Here is a 17,442-nt window from a genome sequence, read left to right as displayed (position 1 = left end):
CTGGGACCCTTGAGTCCGCAGGCCGATGCTCCATCCACTGAGCCAAACCGGTCAGGGCATAACTTATTTTTTCTTTAATATATTTTATTGATTTTTTACAGAGAGGAAGGGAGAGAGATAGAGAGTTAGAAACATCGATGAGAGAGAAACATCGATCAGCTGCCTCCTGCACACCTCCCACTGGGGATGTGCCCGCAACCCAGGTACATGCCCTTGACCGGAATCGAACCTGGGACCTTTCAGTCCGCAGGCCGACGCTCTATCCACTGAGCCAAACCGGTTTCGGCAGTTGATAACTTATTTAATGACATAGGAGGACTGGCTTCTTTTTATTTCGTGTTAATCACACCTGTCTGCTTTTTCACTAGAATCCCTTCTTGTCTCCCTCCTCTTATTTCCATTCTGAAAAGTCCTAGAATGTGGACCTCAAAATAATCAGGAATCCAGTACTCTTGTCATCTGTTTCTGCCCATTAAGGTAGTTAAACAGCTAACTTGAAGATCAGATCCCTGAAAATTGAGTGAAATCACAGGAAAGCATTACCTAGTTTTTTTGGTTTTTGGTTCTTTTTGCAAAAGAACTCCTCTGTGTGTGTATGTGTTTGTGTGTGTGTCAATTACTGTCCAGGGAGCAGAAAGGACGAGGAAGCTAACAAACTAACCTATCACCGTACAAGTGAGAGATGGAACACCATCACTCTTGCTGCTTAGAGAAGAGGGCTGAGAGAGAATGCAATTATAGACTAGCCAGTCAGTCTCACCCTCCAGCTCAGCTACTCACCCTGGCCTCCTTTCAGAGGTGAGAATTAGAAGTGGTTTCTGAAGGGCAGGAGAACTCTAGGCAAGTATCAGAGAACAAAGGTGGAAATGACCTTGAGAGGGAATAAGGAGATAAGCAGCAGGAGTGGGAGTCCATCAGTCTTTCCGCTGCATAGGCAGAGCTGGGGAGCCACATGAACCGAGCCACCCATAATCCATTCAAGGTGTTATCTGGGTCCTTTATTATAAAAACAGGATTTTTGGCAACATAGGGCACTTTGTGTGGTTGGAGGCAGGAGGAAGACAGGAAATGGAAAGGCTTATAGTCTTTTTTTTTTTAACCCACTAGTTTGTCCTGTTTTTCTATATATAGAAGTTGTGTCATTGCTCCCATCTCCCCAGGACAAATTCTAATAAAAATCATAATCAGAGTGGCCATTGTTGCCTCATATGTGGTAAGGAGGCTGGCCTCCCAGGCGCAGAGGCAGGAGTGTCTCACATTTGGAGTAGGTAAGGAAGGCTGTAGGTAGGGTTGCTATTTCTGTCTGTGTGTCTGTGTTGAAGCCGAGAACATGGGGCTTGATGCCACCTCAGTCCTTGAGTCTCCACTACTTTTTCAACAGGCAGATGACCTCAGCAACCCCTTTGGACAGATGAGCCTTAACCGCCAAGGTTCTACTGAAGCAGCTGACCCATCCGCAGCTCTGTTCCAGCCCCCACTTATCTCCCAGCACCCTCAGCAGACTAGCTTCATCATGGCTTCCACAGGACAGCCCCTCCCCGCTTCCAACTATTCCACCTCTAGCCATGCAACACCTACTCAGCAAGTCCTGCCACCCCAGGGCTATATACAGCCTCCTCAGCAAGTGAGTGGCTCTGGTTCCCAGCCTAAATCACTAATTCCATGTGTCCAGTATTATAATCTTTCCCTCTTCCTCTGATTTAGACAGACCAGAGGGGATACCTGTTCCTCACCTCCATTTCCCACTAGTTGTCTTTCTAGTTAGAAGGTTTCTTTCTATGTGACACAAGTCCTTCCTGTTATTTTTCAAATTTGTATACCAATGCTGCAATTGCAGACCCCAAATATCTCCATTTACAGATTTTTGGCCATCAACCCTGATGCAATTAATAGTTTGGGGACCTTCTCACACATCTCTTTCCTCTCACCATAGATCCAGGTTTCTTACTATCCCCCTGGACAGTATCCTAACTCCAACCAGCAATATCGACCTCTCTCTCACCCGGTGGCCTACAGCCCCCAACGTGGTCAACAGTTGCCTCAGCCATCCCAACAGCCTGGTAAGGGGAACTGCTAGTGTAAGAAGACAGTGAATAGGGGAAGGGCGGAGACTGGGGAAGAGAATTACCGTCCCTGTTTTTTAAAAAAAAAAAGGCAGGAATGATTAGATTCCTGAAGAGGTACCCAGGATCTCCAGAAAAAGGAAAGGCAAAATAGACAGGTGAAGAGAAATTGCTTGATAGAGTGTGACCTCCTAAACATTGTTGAGACCATGCTAATGTCTTCTCTTCCTTGTCCATCCCCAGGTTTACAGCCCATGATGCCTAACCAGCAGCAGGCGGCTTACCAAGGCATGATAGGGGTCCAGCAACCACAGAACCAGGGCCTGCTCAGCAACCAGAGGAGTGGCATGGGGGGCCAGATGCAAGGCCTGGTGGTTCAGTATACTCCACTGCCTTCTTACCAAGTGGGTGCATTTTGCATTGGGAACGATCACCCAGTCCTCAGGATGAGGGAAAGGAGGACAGCCTCCTATGTCATCTAGTCTGACAACTCTAACAGAAAATACTGTTCACTTCGCCCTTAAATTTTTAGGTTTTTTCCCTCTGAGAAAAAGCCCAGAAAATCTGAGGAGAGTCTTTATTTAAATTGTTTGGTCTTTATACAGCCATGCAAATGAGTGTATATGCCCAGAAAAGTAGGCTCTAAAGGGAAGCAGGCTCCTTTCTCTACATCAGATGCTCAAGAGTGGTATTTGGAGAAGAGGGAAATAGAGGTAGCTCTGTGAGCATTTCCTTTAGGCAGATGAGAATAGGAGGAGTCTCTGAGAGCTAGAGAGGAAGTTAGAGTGCCTTAGTCTGTTCTTGGATGAACTCGTTGGGAGTACGAGTGGTCATTCTCTTCTCATCTCCACTCAGGTCCCAGTGGGTAATGACTCGCAAAATGTGGTCCAGCCGCCTTTCCAGCAACCCATGCTGGTCCCTGCAAGCCAATCTGTGCAAGGGGGTCTCCCGGCGGGAGGGGTGCCAGTGTACTACAGCATGATCCCTGCAGCTCAGCAGAACGGTACGAGGTAAGGATCCCCGAAAATCCAGACACATCTCCCATAGACCATCGGCAATGTTGCACCATGCTTTTGTTTTCACTGACCTAAGAAAGAAAGGCAGGGGTAGAGATCCCAGTAGTGCCCTAAAGCTAGTAGAATATGAGTGAGTTCATTCTCCTTTTGTCCTCATTGATTTGACATATCCATAAGAGCTCATTAGCAGAAAAAATTCCTGCTTCAGAGACTGAGGCTTTATGATTTCCCATTTTTTATTTTCCTAATCAGTGAGATTCAAAACTGTGGGATAGAGATTGCTCATCATTAAAAGAAGCAATTTAGAGAAAAAATAAATAAATAAAATTTTCTGTATACCTCTGTTTATATCCATGGATGAATCTCACATGGTCTATTTATATGTATCTTAGGATAGACCATAGCTGATATAATTTTAGAGGTAGAAAGTACCTTAGAAATATCTAGTCCACGTCCCTTGTTTTATTTTTCTCCCTTTTTTAAAAATACTGTTGTACTGATTTCAGAGAGGAAAGGAGAGGGAGAGAGAGACAGAAATATCAACGATGAGATAATCATCGATTGGCTGCCTCCTGCACACCCCATTCTGGGGATCAAGTCCGCAGCCTGTGCCCTGACCGGGAATCTAACTTCGACCTTCCAGTTCATAGGTCAACACTCAACCTATGACACACACCAGCTGGTCTCTCCCTTTTTTTAATAAATGAATAAGTTCTAGCTAGGGATATTAAGGAACTTACCCAAAGTCATACAACTAGTTAAAAGCAGAGCTGGAACTAGAACTCAAGTCTGGGCCTACTTGCAGGTATCTCTGTGTGTCTCTCTCAGGGTGTATATATTTATTTATGTCTTTTTATATGTATGTCTCCTGTTGCCTTGAGCTTCATGGGGGTTTTTCCCTGTTTGTCTTCAGGTGACTATCTGTGTTTGCCATTGTGTAAATATCCTAAATCATACATCTCCATAGTTCTTTCTTACCCATCTCTCTCTTGCACTGTATATCTGTCTCTGTCACTCTCTTTGTCTGTGTGTCTATTATGTTTATCAGAGTGTGCGTGTATTTGTGTTGTGTGCATGTATGCACATGTATGTATCTGGTGTTTCCACACTGTTAGGACGAGCATGTGTCACTGACATTCCATCTGTAGCACTGATTAGCAGCTTCCTAATTGAAAGATGATCAAGTACAAATATATATAATTAACTTTGAACTGATTAGTGATTTTAGAAATTGCATGGCAAATTGGTTTGGAAATGGCTTGGAGCTGCCTCTGCTTCCCATAGGGGAGGCCCGGGCAGCAGCAGCTGTTTGCCATGAGCTGTGTTCCTCCCTCTACCTCTTTACCACTCCTCTCTTCTCTATTTCCCCAGCCCTTCTGTGGGATTTCTGCAGCCTCCTGGCTCTGAGCAGTACCAGATGCCTCAGTCTCCCTCTCCCTGCAGCCCACCACAGATGCCACAGCAGTTCTCCGGTAAGATGATAAAAATTGCCGGGGCTGGAAAGCCAGAGGGAGGCAGGCAGGGGGAGTGGTCTTGGGCACTGGCAAGAGCAAATGCTGCTCTAGATCTGGGAAGGGTAGAGAGAGTTCAGGGATGGTGTGACCCCATCAGGAAGAAAGGCCAAAATCCTGGCTGGTGTTTTCCAGGGGTGCTGAAGTTGACCTCTCAAGAAAGGTGAGGTTGGTTGCCCCATCCCTGGGCAGCCACAAGTCTGATTGGGTTCATTATTTCTTTCCTTGGTATTTTGTTTTATTTTCCTTTTTCTGAATTCACCATTACATTTACCACATGCATTTGAGACATGAAGTGCTTACCTCTGTCTCCTACACGAATTCTTCCTATGACAGCTTTTTTTCCCCCCTCTTGGGAGTGTGAGCAAGGCTGATAAAATGCTTTTTAAGTCATATCTTAGATTTGTTTAGCAGTTTTTTGTATGTGATCACATACATTTTATCATTTTAATTCTTTCTACAACTTCATGAAGGGGAAATTTAAGCCTGAAAGGATAAATGACTTGCCTAAAGTCACAGTCCTAGAACTTGAACTTTGGTCTTTTGAATTTCTACATCCTATGCTGCATTCTCAATAACACATTTTCAACAGGCTTCTGTACTCTCCCAGGTGAACAGGCTTGTGTCATGCAGCCTTTCACTGTCTGCCTTTGCCAAGAACTCCCCCAGTACACTAAGTGCAGCTGCCCTTGTTTCTTTCCCTTTCATCGCACCCTAACATAGTTTTACACTGCAGTTAAAGAAACTTAAGGGGTTCTGGAAGGCAGGAGGTCTTAATGTACTTCTATTGTGGGAATATCAGAGTGCCCTCTGCTGGGGAGAGGGAGGTATTTTTGTCAATTTCTCCATTTAGAAATGTACTATTTTTCACATAACATATTTTATACTCATGTTAGGTTCTGGAGAGTAGATTCCAGAATTAATTTTGCCCATGGATAGAATCAGTTGTTACCTTCAAGGAGCAATGACTTTTTCCAGACCAAACATGGATCTCTCACAGGCTGAGAGATTTTAAATTCAACAGCCTTTACCTTTTATTATATTACTAGAGGCCTAGTGCACAAATTTGTGCACCAGTGGGGTCCCTTGACCTGGCCAGCAGGATCGGGCTGAAACTGGTTCTCCAACATCCCCTGAAGTGTCCTGGATTGCAAGAGGGTGCAGGCAAGGCCGAGAGACCCCACGGGTGCACAATTGGGGCCGGGGAGGGACGTGGGAGGTTGGCCAAGCTGGGGAGGGACTGCAGGAGGGCTCCAGGATGTGTCTGACCCGTCTCTCTCAGTTCCGATGGGCTGGACCCCAGCAGCAAGCTAACCTACCGGTCTGAGCGTCTGCCCCCTGGTGGTCAATGCACATCATAGCGAGCTGTTGAGCGGCCTTAGCATATCCTATCTAATAAAAGAGAAACATGGTAATTAGCCATACATCCGCTACCCTTCCCATTGGCTAATCAGGGCGATATGCAAATTAACTGCCAGCCAAGATGGCGGCCGGCAGCCAGGCAGCTTGAAGTGAACATGAGGCTTGCTTGCTTCAGTGACGGAGGACTCCAACATTCCCCGCCTGCCGCTGCCGGCCTCTGAGCTTGCAGTCTGAAACATTGTTACAAATATAGAAGCTAAACAAAACCCCAGAAACCTGCTTTCAGCCAGCCGGGATCTCAGAGCTGGAGTTGAAACAGTGTTTCGATTATAGAACCCAAACAAACCAGATACCCGCTTTCAGCAGCGGAGGCCTAAGAGCTGGAGCCAAGCCTCAGAGCTAAAGCTGGCCCAGAATATAAAAAAAAAGAAAAAAAGGAGCGGTTGGGAGGTTCAGTCACCCGCCAGCCTGAAAACAGCCCTCAGCCCCTCACCCAGACTGGCCAGGCACCCCAGTGGGGACCCCCACCCTGAAGAGTGTGTGACCAGCTGCAAACAGCCATCATCCCCTCATCCAGGCTGGCCAGGCACCCCAGGCACCCTGATCCAGGACACCCTTCTGGGCAAACCAGCCGGCCCCCACCCGTGCACCAGGCCTCTATCCTATATAGTAAAAGGGTAATATGCCTCCCAGCACCGGGATCAGCGGAGCCGCAAGGCCTCCCGGCACCGGGATCAGCATGACAGGGGGCAGCACCCAAACCCCCTGATCGCCCTGTGGCTCTGTGTGTGACAGGGGGCGCGGCCACAACCTCCCTATCCGCCCTGCTCTGTTCGTAACAGGGGAAGGCGCCCCAACCCCCTGATCAGCCCTGCTCTATGCCTGATAGGGGAGAGCTCCCCAACCCCCTGATCGCCCTGCGGCTCTGTGTGTGACAGGGTCAGCGCCCCAACCCCCTGATCGGCCCTGCCCTGAGTGTGACAGGGTGCAGCACCCCAACCCCCTGATTGGCCCTGCTCTGTGTGTGCCAGGGGGCGGTGCCCCAACTCCCCTATCGGCCCTACTCTGTGAGTGACAGGGGGGAGCTCCTCAACCCCCTGATCGGCCCTGCTTTGTGCGTGACAGGGGGGAGTTCCTCAACCCCCTGATCAACCCTGCTCTGTGTGTGACAGGAGGGAGCTCCCCAGCCCCCTGATCGACCCTGCTCTGTGCGTGACAGGGAGGAGCTCCTCAACCCCCTGATTGGCCCTGCTCTGTGCGTGACAGGGGGGAGCTCCCCAACCCCCTGATCGACCCTGCTCTGTGCGTGACAAGGGGGAGCTCCCCAACCCCCTGATCGACCCTGCTCTGTGCGTGACAGGGTAAGGAGCCCCAACCCCCCTGATGGGCCCTGCTCTGTGAGTGACAGGGGGCAGCGCACCAACCCCCTGATTGGCCCTGCTCTGTGCGTGACAGGGGGTGGCGCTGCAAGCTCCCCATCGACCCTGCCTTGAGTGTGACAGGGGGCGGTGCCCCATCCCCCCAATCGGCCCTACCCTGAGCTTGACTGAGGGTGGCATCACAACCTCCGGATCCGCCCTGCTCTGTGCAGGACAGGGGGCGGCGCCCCAACTCCCCAATCAGCCCTGCTCTGAGCCCGACCAAGGGCTGCACCTAGGGATTGGGCCTGCCCTCTGCCACCCGGGAGAAGGCCTAAGCCAGCAGGTTGTTATCTCCCGAGGGGTCCCAGACTGCGAGAGGGCACAGGCCAGGCTGAGGGACCCCTCTCTCCCGCCGAGTGCACAAATTTTTGTGCACCGGGCCTCTAGTTATTAGCATATTATGCTTTGATTGGGTGAATGGGTGACCAGACACTTAGCATATTAGGTTTTTATTATATAGGATTGGTCTCTCTAGCTTTTTCTCCTAGTATCACCAGGGGCACTTGACCTTGACATTCCCATCAGGGTATGGAAACTGTAGAAACCAGCTCCAAGAACCACTGTAGCCTTTGGTGGTGCTTGATACCACAGGGCATTTTCTCTCTTATTTGTTAAAAGTAAATGTGTGCATATGGATATACTATCCTTGCTGGTATATCAGTATATCTATTGGCTCTCTATGATTATATATCTGTTCATCTTCAAATATAAGGTCTTTGAATATGAAACAAACCAGGTGAAAGAATTTTTCATTTTTCCTCTGGACCTGATGCTGGGCTAAATAAACTGAAACAGCTATTCTGAAAGTTGGCAGCACTTAGAGATCTGGGCTGGGATTGGAAGGAGGTGATCAGGCTCTTCCTTAATCAATAGAAATGGAGGAAACCCACTTTATCATCTAGTTCCCTTGCTTCTTCAGAATATTCTGTTATAATTCTTTTCTTCCCTGCTTGATCCTAGGCTTCTGGATTTTCCTAGATAATAGGACCCTCTGTTCCACCCACATCTAAGAGACCATATTCACAATACCACTGATTTTAAAAGTCTTCAATCCCTGCTCATAAAAATCTAAGAGGAAGTGGAATAAAAGTACCTCTTCTGTCTTCCTTTCCATTTTACCCTTTACTGGGAAGATAGAAGACCTGCATAGCCCACAAGGGCTCTATGTCACCTTCAGAGGACAGTTACCCGCCCTTCTCCCATGAAGCAACATGGTCACTTTTCCAAAAATAAAGGCAGGGATTAGGGTTGACTGTTCCTGGAACAACTGTTCTGGTTTATTAATACATTTTTGTAGTTGCCCAACTTACCCCCAGGCCTGGATCTTAATTCCTCCACTATGATCTTAGACGTAACTATAACCCCAGGAATCAACTTTGTTTCCACTAAAATGATGGCTTGCAAGTCTCTTAAGGTTTCTGCAGAGATGCTGGTCTGGGGAAGATGCACACAGACATAAAATGGCAGTGAGATCTGTACCCAGACTCCCACTCACAGTGACACAGCAGCGTGGCCAGGCGAGGCACATACAGACATAGCCTCCCACATACTCACTGGCTCGTTTTGTGGCTGAGGGTTTACCAAGGCTGAGACTGTTTTCTCTCTCACTCCCTGAAGAAATCCCTCTCCCCCACCAAAAAAGGAAAAAAGACCAGATACTATTGTATTCTATTCTGTAATTTTGGAAAGATGCTATGGATTTTATTTCTCTCACCATTCCTGTCCATAGATTTGATTCCTGATGGTAAGGAAGAAGTCTTATCAGTCTTCTACCTCAGTGATTTCAAAAAAACCAACTAAACAAAAACCAATTCTGCCAGACATAAATGTCATCTGTTTGTATTTATGTGGTTTGCTCTGCCCAATCGACCTTTCTGCCCAGGTTTAATGATGCCACTTAAAGAGCCATTCACACGTCCCCTCTCCTTTCAGAGCTTTCAAGCTGAAATTGATTTCCTTATTCAACGCCCTTCTCCCCCTTCCCACTCCAACACTGGCTTCTTCCTCCAATCTGATTATATAGAAGTGCTGTCACTGGGCCGTGAGGTAGGGTTTTTTTTTTGGCGGGGGGCCGGGGAGAGGGGGGTTATCACCATGTCCATTAAGAAAGTAGCGACAGTTCAGCTGCTAACGGATGCCACTTGCTTTGGGCTTGAGAAAAAGAAGCATAAAAATCAGCTCATCAGCCAAGTAGTGCTCTGTGTCCTCGGCTGAGTGAAGGAACAATGCTGCAGGCCAGCAGGGAAGGAGGGGAAAGACTCACTGTGGGGAGGGCTGAAGCTGTGACTGATCACCCTAGCTGTGTTTTTGTTGGGAATCAGAAAAAATAATACCAGGACTTTGTTCTCTTTTCCACTCCCATTGAACCATCTAATAGCTCCTATGGCTACATGTTGCAGTTAGAAAGAGCTTTCACCACCTTGTGTATGCTCACATCCTACACTCTCACACATCCTCCATTCTTTCCTGACCCAGGGCAGTAGGCTCAGATTATGAACTGCCTTCCAGAAAAGCCGTAGATATTATTTTTACCTTGGCCCCCTCAGGTAGCAATAAGATGTTTGAATAAGGTCAATTGCAATTTTGTTGGTAGAAGATGTTGGAGCAGGTGGGGCTCTTAGGACAGGGAAATAAAATGCCCAAAGCAACTAGAGCAAGGGAGGAGTTCTTTTTTTTTTTTTTTTTAAATATATTTTACTGATTTTTTACAGAGAGAAAGGGAGAGGGATAGAGAGTTAGAAACATCGATGAGAGAGAAACATCGATCAGCTGCCTCCTACACACCTCCCACTGGGGATGTGCCCGCAACCAAGGTACATGCCCCTGACCGGAATCGAACCTGGGACCCTTCAGTCCGCAGGCCGACGCTCCACTGAGCCAAACTGGCCAGGGCGGGAGGAGTTCTTAAATGTCTGACATTCCACAGCTGTGCAGTTTTCCTGTGGTTCTACAAGCCGTGCTGATGACCCTGTCCCACTTGGCAAGAGATGGGAGGTGCCAGCCTGTCCCTCTCAGTATTTGTGCTCTTTGATTAGATGAACCCTGGGCAGGGGGCACATATTGACTGGGGAATGGGATACAACAGATGCTGTGTCTCCTGAACTGCTCTCAGGCCTCCTGCTGTTTCTGTTCCTTTCCTTTGACTGGTGCTACCTGAGAAAAGCAATCACACTTACTTCCCAGCAGGACTGGTGCCCAGGGCAGAGGCTGCAACATTTCCCATCACAGGAAGCAATGTGATGGCGATGGCAGTGGCAGCCCCAGAGCACCGAGCCATGACAGCTGCAGCATTGCAGCAGGTTTTTGAGCGAGCAAGCCCCAGTCCCATTTCTCTACCATCACATACACATGGACTTAGCCTGTCTTCTACAGAAATACATCCTGTGAGGTCAAGAGCAAACCCGCACACTGGACAGTTCCCCCTGGGGAAGCAGAGCTCTTTGCCATCCCTCCCAGCAGGGACTGTCTAGCAAATTGCTCCTTGACCCCTTGCCCTACTTTTCACCATGAAGATTCAGGACTAATGTTCCTCCTCATTGAGCCCTTTCTTCCCCTCAGCCTGTGAGAAGGTTAGGCTATCCATGGTTGCCTGTGCTAAAACCTCAAGATCATATCCAGTCAGTCACCTGAACCTGTCAGTGAAACCCCTTCAGAGAGGATCTGACCCTCCCACTCCATTCCTGCTGTCACTGCCTGATTCCAAACCTCCTCATTTGGTTTGCAGAGGTTCCTAACTAGTCTTCCTGCCACTAGTGTCTCCCTCCCTTTAGCCATCTTACATTCAGCCACTTGCGTTAGCTCTCGGAAGCACAGGTCCTGTGCCCAGCCCCTACAGAATAAAGACCCTCACCAGAATGTGCTTTAAACTCTTAACTGTCTGACTCCCTAATAGACTGTCCATTCCATGAGAGCAGGAACCAGTTTTTTGTTTGCTTGTTTTGTTGTTGTTGTTACTCCTCACCTGAGGATATTTTTTCCATTGATTTTTGGAGAGAGTAGAAGGGAGAGGGAAAGACAGAGAGAGAAGCATCCATGTGAGACAGACACATCAATTGGTTGCTTCCCACATGCCCTGACCAGGGCTGAGGATCAAGCCTGCAACGAGGTACATGCCCTTGACTAGAATAGAACCTGGAACGCTTCAGTCTGCAGGCCAGTGCTCTAACCACTAGGATCAGTAACCTGTTTTGTTTGCTATACACCCCGTGCCAAGCATAGGAACATAGGTACATAGTAAATGTTCAATAAATGTTTGCTGAGTACATAACCGTATCTCATCTCCTACTACTTCCCCTACACAGCCCATGTGCCTCAGCACCTTGAATTGTTTGCCATTTCCTGAATATGACATACATCGCTGCTTGAAATGTTTCCAACTCATCCCACCCTTGCCCCAAAAGTACCTTTTGGGTCTGGCTTAGTAAAGCTAAGTGCATTCATCTTCTCCAGAACAACCAGAGATTGCTGGCTTATCTACAGCTATTACCAGAAAAGCCTGCACGTGCCTACAGTTCTGGCCCAAGTGCCAGACTGGGACCTGTACTGTGCCCAGACATTTGAGCAATCTAACTCAGGCATTTGGTAATACCCAACCTTGACAGAATAGTGCAATTTTCTGCCCCTCACCAGGTAAAGACCAGGAAAGCATTGGCATCTGGGACTTATGTCCCTTCCATTCAAATTTCCACTGGTTTAGGGAGAAGGAGTCAGAAACCAAATCAGCAGCTATCTCAGATTCCTGGCAGGACACAGTTTAAGTGACCGTGAAGAGAGTTGGTGGATGTGTTTACTAGCTTCCCCGCTCACAGTAGGCTGATAGGCCAAAATATAATTTGAATTCGGAACCAATTGATTTCTTCCTCCACTCAGGAGTGTCACCTTCTGGACCAGGTGTGGTGGTCATGCAGCTGAATGTCCCTAATGGACCCCAGTCTCCCCAGAACCCATCCATGGTCCAGTGGAGTCACTGTAAATACTACAGCATGGACCAGCGGGGGCAGAAACCTGGAGACCTCTACAACCCTGACAGTAGCCCGCAGGTGAGTCCTGGCAAGGAGGTGACCAGATTCTTCTCAGAGAGTAATCGTTGTCATTGACTGAGCAGCCTCTTTTTGAGGAAAATCACAAGACATAGAGGAGAGCATCTTATTTCAAAGCACCTAGGATCTAAGATGGCAGATGGGACACATACTTGAAAATGCTAAGAGGGTACTTAAAATGGTATTTCAAAAAGTAGATACTAAAATAATACATACTAATTAGGGACTAAGGGGCAGTTTGAAAGAGCAGCCTGACTTTGGCAGAGTTCAACAAGAGAAGTTTCCTGAGGCAAGTGAGTTTAAGCCAAGCCATAGAAATAACATCCAGAGAGTAATGTTTAGTGTTTATGTGATGTGTGCTCTTTTCTCCCACAGGCCAACACACAAATGAATAGCAGCCCCGTCACATCTCCTACCCAGTCTCCAGCACCCTCTCCCGTCACCAGCCTCAGCAGTGTCTGCACAGGACTCAGTCCCCTTCCCGTCCTTGCACAGTTCCCCCGGCCCGGGGGTCCAGCACAGGGTAAGGGGTCAGATTAGGGCTGACTGCTGTCAGATTTCCCCTTCACATCCCATTCCCAAGTGGAGAGATTGAGAGGGTAGCAGCAGGCAGGGAGCCAGTGTGGCTGATCATCCAATTCTGGGAGCCAACTCTTTTTTTTGTTTTGTTTTTAATCCTCACCAAAGGATATATGTATTGATTTGGGGGGCCGGGGGGGGGGGGGGGCAGAGAGAGAGAGCAAGCAACATCAATGTAAGAGAGAAACATCAATTGGCTGCCTCCTGCCTGTACCCCGACAGGGGTCCAAACCACAACCATTTGGTATACAAGACGACACCCCAACCAACCAAGCCACCTGGCCAGGGTGCGCCAACTCTTATTTTAACATCCCTGTATAGAACAAGGACACTTGCCCCTCTTTATTTTATTTTTTTAATACATTTTTATTGATTTCAGAAAGGAAAGAAGAGGGAGAGAGAGATAAAAACATCCATCATGAGAGAGAATCATGGATCGGCTGCCTCCTGCAAGTCTCCCACTGGGGATCGAGCCCACAATCCAGGCATGTGCCCTTGGACCAGAATCAAACCTGCGACCTCTTGGTGCATTGGATGACACTCAACCAACTGAGCCACACTAGCCAGGGCTCACTGAACTTTCTAATGAACGAAAGAGTTCAACCCCTCAATACTGAGTCTGAGGCCTGGGAGTATGGGCTGTGTCAGACACGGCATAGTTTTAGAAGAGGGAATGCTGGGTTTGAGTTGAAAGACTTGGCTTCATATTTAAATAAGCAGCTTTGTGATGTTGAACATGTTACTTAAACTTGGAACCAGACCTCAGTTTTCTAATCCATACAATAGCCTTAATCACAGATATGATGGGAATAATCTTATCTGCTTTCTGCCTTGGTTGTCACAAACAGTATAAAAATAGGATGAAAATGTAGTTTAAAAACTTTAAAGTGCTCTAAAATATATTTACCAACAATAATAGCTAACACTAATAGTGCTTAGTATGTATCATGCATTGCTGTAAGTGCTTTACATTTCTTATATTCATTTAACCTTCCCAACAACACTAATGAGGGGAAAACATACCCAACATTCCATTTTCAGTAACAGAGCCAGGATATGAACCTAGGCAGTCTGGCTCCAAGTCTGTACTCTTGCCTGCTACACTGTATGCTGACATGAGACAGAAAATTTATGCCTGGATAAGGGGTGGGGAGAATCTATATAAGAAATGAAAAACATGCCCTGGCTGGTTTGGCTCAGTGAATAAAGAGTCAGCCTACAGACTGAAGGGTTGCAGGTTCAATTCCAGTTAAGGGCACATGCCTGGGTTGGGGGCTCAATCCCCAGTAAAGGGGGCGGGGGTGTGTGCAGGAGGCAGTCATTCAATGATTTCTCTTATCATTGATGTTTCTATCTCTCTCTCCCTCTCCCTTCCTCTCTGAAATCAATAAAAATGTATTAAAAAAAAAAAGAAATGAAACACATTCATAAGGGTCTGTAGGTTTCCTCCAGGACCTTTTGTCTACAGTAGACAAAACCCTTGAAGGATGTTGGAACCTAATAGCCCCATTTGTCTGAGATACAGCTGAGACCCAAGCGATTTAGGAGAGAGACAACTCTTAAATCAGTCATATGGGCACTCCTATAATAGAAAAAGTAGAAACAGTATCTATCTCCAAAGCCCCCTGAAATCTTATAAAAATCATACCATAAAATTCAAACTCCCAGAAAACTATCTGCTCTTCCTTCCTAGGTGATGGGCGCTACTCTCTCTTGGGCCAGCCATTACAGTACAATCTGTCCATCTGCCCTCCTTTGCTCCATGGCCAGTCTACGTACACAGTGCACCAGGTGAGGGTGTCCCCCATCAGCCTTAGGACCATCAGACACCCCTTCTCATCCAGGCTCCTATCTCTGAGCCATCCACCTCAACAGCAGGGTAGACAAGGGAGACAAAACAAGGAGAGTGGACAGAGTAGGAGGGGCCCACTCCAGCACCCATTCTTCCCACCCCACTCCAGTGTCAGGAGGGGGGTCTCTTTGTTTCTCAGTGGCCACTTGCTGGCCAATCTGACTGCCTGGTGGGATGGGGTCCTCAGGTTTGGGTGCTGCTCCTTAATCTCTCAGACAGACATTGGGATGCAAGGCAATCAATGTTATCGACCCAGGATGAGCATTATCTTTCCATGTTGAAGGGACAGAGTGGATTGAAGCATGGAAACCGGAGTAAGAGACAAGCACTCAAATCTGCCTCCACTGACCTGGGGATGACAGATGTCGGTGAGTGACAGGATGCTGAATCCCCAAGAGACCGTGCTCACCCCTCCAGGCCTACATTATCAGCCCAGGATGGCTGGGAAAAGCCAGCTTAGGGAGGAGAGTGGAAATGGGGGCCCTTTGTACTAAGAACAAGGAGAAGCTAGAGAAGTGAAGTATTTTTGTTCTCCTTACCAAACTATTCCAGATCCTGGGAAAATGATTCCCAAAAAGTTGGGAATAACACAGTGCTGGGGGTTGTTGGGCCTATTATTAACTGAGAGTCTTCTGGGAGTGGTCCTGACTTTAATCTAGGATGTCTACCTTTGGTGTCCTATACCCAATTGAAGAGAAGATTGACAAGAGAATATGGGGGGTGACTCTCCTCCTGCAGGCCTTCCATACTAGGTATACAGCTCTCTCGGGATTCCCCCTATTTGGAGCAGTTTGCCAAAAAGGAAAGGAGGGGAAACTGACTTCCCTGGGTGATAATAGAGACTCTATGTGGGCGAGCCTCTGGGAAGGGATCTGTGGAACATATTTCAGGTCAGGCTTTGACTTCGTGAAAGAACATCAGCAGAAGCCATACTTCCTTCACAGTAACAGCTCCCTCCATGAGAGAACAGTCTCTTCTTGCCTACGTCTCTGGGCTGAAGAGGAAGTTTCCTAGTTTCTTCTAGTTGCCTTGATCAGCGTCAGGATGGTGGGGAATTGGGTTGACTGGAGAAGGAGGAAAGGGCTAAGTGGGAAAGGCCAGGCTTTTGAGGACATTGTATGTAGACTTGGTCAACTGAATACTTCTCTGCTGGGTCACTGTTCAGTCCTTCCTATTCTAACCCTCTTACAATGTCCTCTTTTCTCTCTTTCCAGTCCTGGGGCGGGTGCTGGAGGTGACAGATCTTCCTGAGGGCATCACTCGTACGGAGGCGGACAAACTCTTCACTCAGCTCGCCATGTCCGGCGCCAAGATCCAGTGGCTCAAGGATGCTCAGGGGCTGCCTGCTGGGGGCGGGGGGGACAGTAGTGGGACTGCTGAGAATGGTCGCCATGCAGACCTTGCTGCCTTGTACACCATCGTGGCTGTGTTTCCCAGCCCCCTGGCTGCCCAAAATGCCTCCCTTCGCCTCAACAACTCCGTGAGTCGCTTCAAACTTCGAGTGGCCAAAAAGAACTATGACCTGAGGATCCTGGAGCGAGCCAGCTCCCAGTAAATATGAGGGGAAGGGACTCACACAGCAGGGGTGGGGGCAAGGTGGATAACTCCCTGGCAGACCATGGACAGAGGGAGAAAGGAAGGCGACAGACACTGAACTGGAGCCTAAGACAGTAGGGATGAAGGTAGAAACAGACAGACACACTGGCGCTGGTCTCTTCACTCCCTCCGTGGGCCCCCTCTTTCCCTGGTTGGCCTCCCTCTGCTACCCCCTCCTTTCCCAACCTCTTCTATCATTTTTATCTCTTCTTCCACCATGAAATGAATTTCTTTCATATTTTTTGGTCAGGTAGAATTGGGAGGGTTCTACACTCCCCTCTTCTCCTAATTTCCTTACCATCCCAAGCTCCCTTTTCACTTTTGGTCTTTATGAATATATTTATATGGAAAGAATTAAGAAAAATGAAATTGATTTCCCTTTCTTCTCACTTTCCCCATCTTGTCACCCCAAGCCCTACAAAGTTAAAACTTGGGCCTCCTCCTACCCCCCCAAAACACTTGTATATTGTTTGTTTGAGGTTTGTGCCGCAGTAACAGACACAGTATTTAATTGCACATACAGATGTTTGCTAGGTATATTCACTGTAAATTTTATTTAATCTGATTTTTTGTTTGTTTGGGGGGTTACTTGGGGGAAGGTTGATTTTGTTTTTAAATATAAAAAAAAATCTGTCAATTGGACGTCAGTCCCTGTTTCTCTTTTGTTGCCCTGGTGTGGGTAGCGGTTGGAGGTCCTGGGTAGGTACAGCCGCACAGAGTGGGAGTGATTTGATGTGGGTGTGGATGGCCTTTCTAGCATATGAACACATATATTCTTAACACTATTCCCTGTGTCCCAGCCTCCTCCTCACACATAATTCTGATAAGTGGCTGAGTCTCTACTGGGACCTTGGTTCTGAGCTCTCCCAACTCTGCCACTACCTGTGGTTCATCAGGGATAGCACTTCTCAACTCTGCAGCTGAGTCCTTATCAGGAGCCTGAGAGACTTGACTGGCTGGGTGGCCTCCGAGGTTCCTTCCACTCTGTTAATTCTGTGACGTT

The 17,442-nt window shown here is 47.8% G+C and overlaps 1 protein-coding gene across 26 annotated transcripts in view; it reads left to right on the top strand.

Annotated features, from left to right (window-relative positions):
* R3HDM2 (R3H domain containing 2) overlaps nt 1-17,081 on the top strand; it is a 189,614-nt gene extending 172,533 nt beyond the window's left edge. For 24 of the 26 annotated variants that reach the window (XM_059683350.1, XM_059683348.1, XM_059683341.1 and 21 more), the window contains 10 exons: nt 1,382-1,624; nt 1,934-2,060; nt 2,307-2,467; nt 2,919-3,073; nt 4,451-4,551; nt 12,243-12,412; nt 12,788-12,935; nt 14,685-14,782; nt 15,127-15,211; nt 16,058-17,081. In XM_059683350.1, the coding sequence (XP_059539333.1) occupies nt 1,382-1,624; nt 1,934-2,060; nt 2,307-2,467; nt 2,919-3,073; nt 4,451-4,551; nt 12,243-12,412; nt 12,788-12,935; nt 14,685-14,782; nt 15,127-15,211; nt 16,058-16,398 (1,629 nt within the window). In that variant the 3' untranslated portion in view covers nt 16,399-17,081. Of the gene's footprint in view, nt 1-1,381; nt 1,625-1,933; nt 2,061-2,306; nt 2,468-2,918; nt 3,074-4,450; nt 4,552-12,236; nt 12,413-12,787; nt 12,936-14,684; nt 14,783-15,126; nt 15,212-16,057 lie in introns of all 26 variants that reach the window. The other 2 variants (XM_059683326.1, XM_059683327.1) reach the window with 2 other exon arrangements.
* Nucleotides 17,082-17,442: the final 361 nt, after the last annotated feature.

The sequence above is a fragment of the Myotis daubentonii genome, chromosome 2, assembly GCF_963259705.1.
Source record: "Myotis daubentonii chromosome 2, mMyoDau2.1, whole genome shotgun sequence".
Taxonomy (NCBI): domain Eukaryota; kingdom Metazoa; phylum Chordata; class Mammalia; order Chiroptera; family Vespertilionidae; genus Myotis; species Myotis daubentonii.
This window is presented reverse-complemented; position numbering and strand designations above follow the sequence as displayed.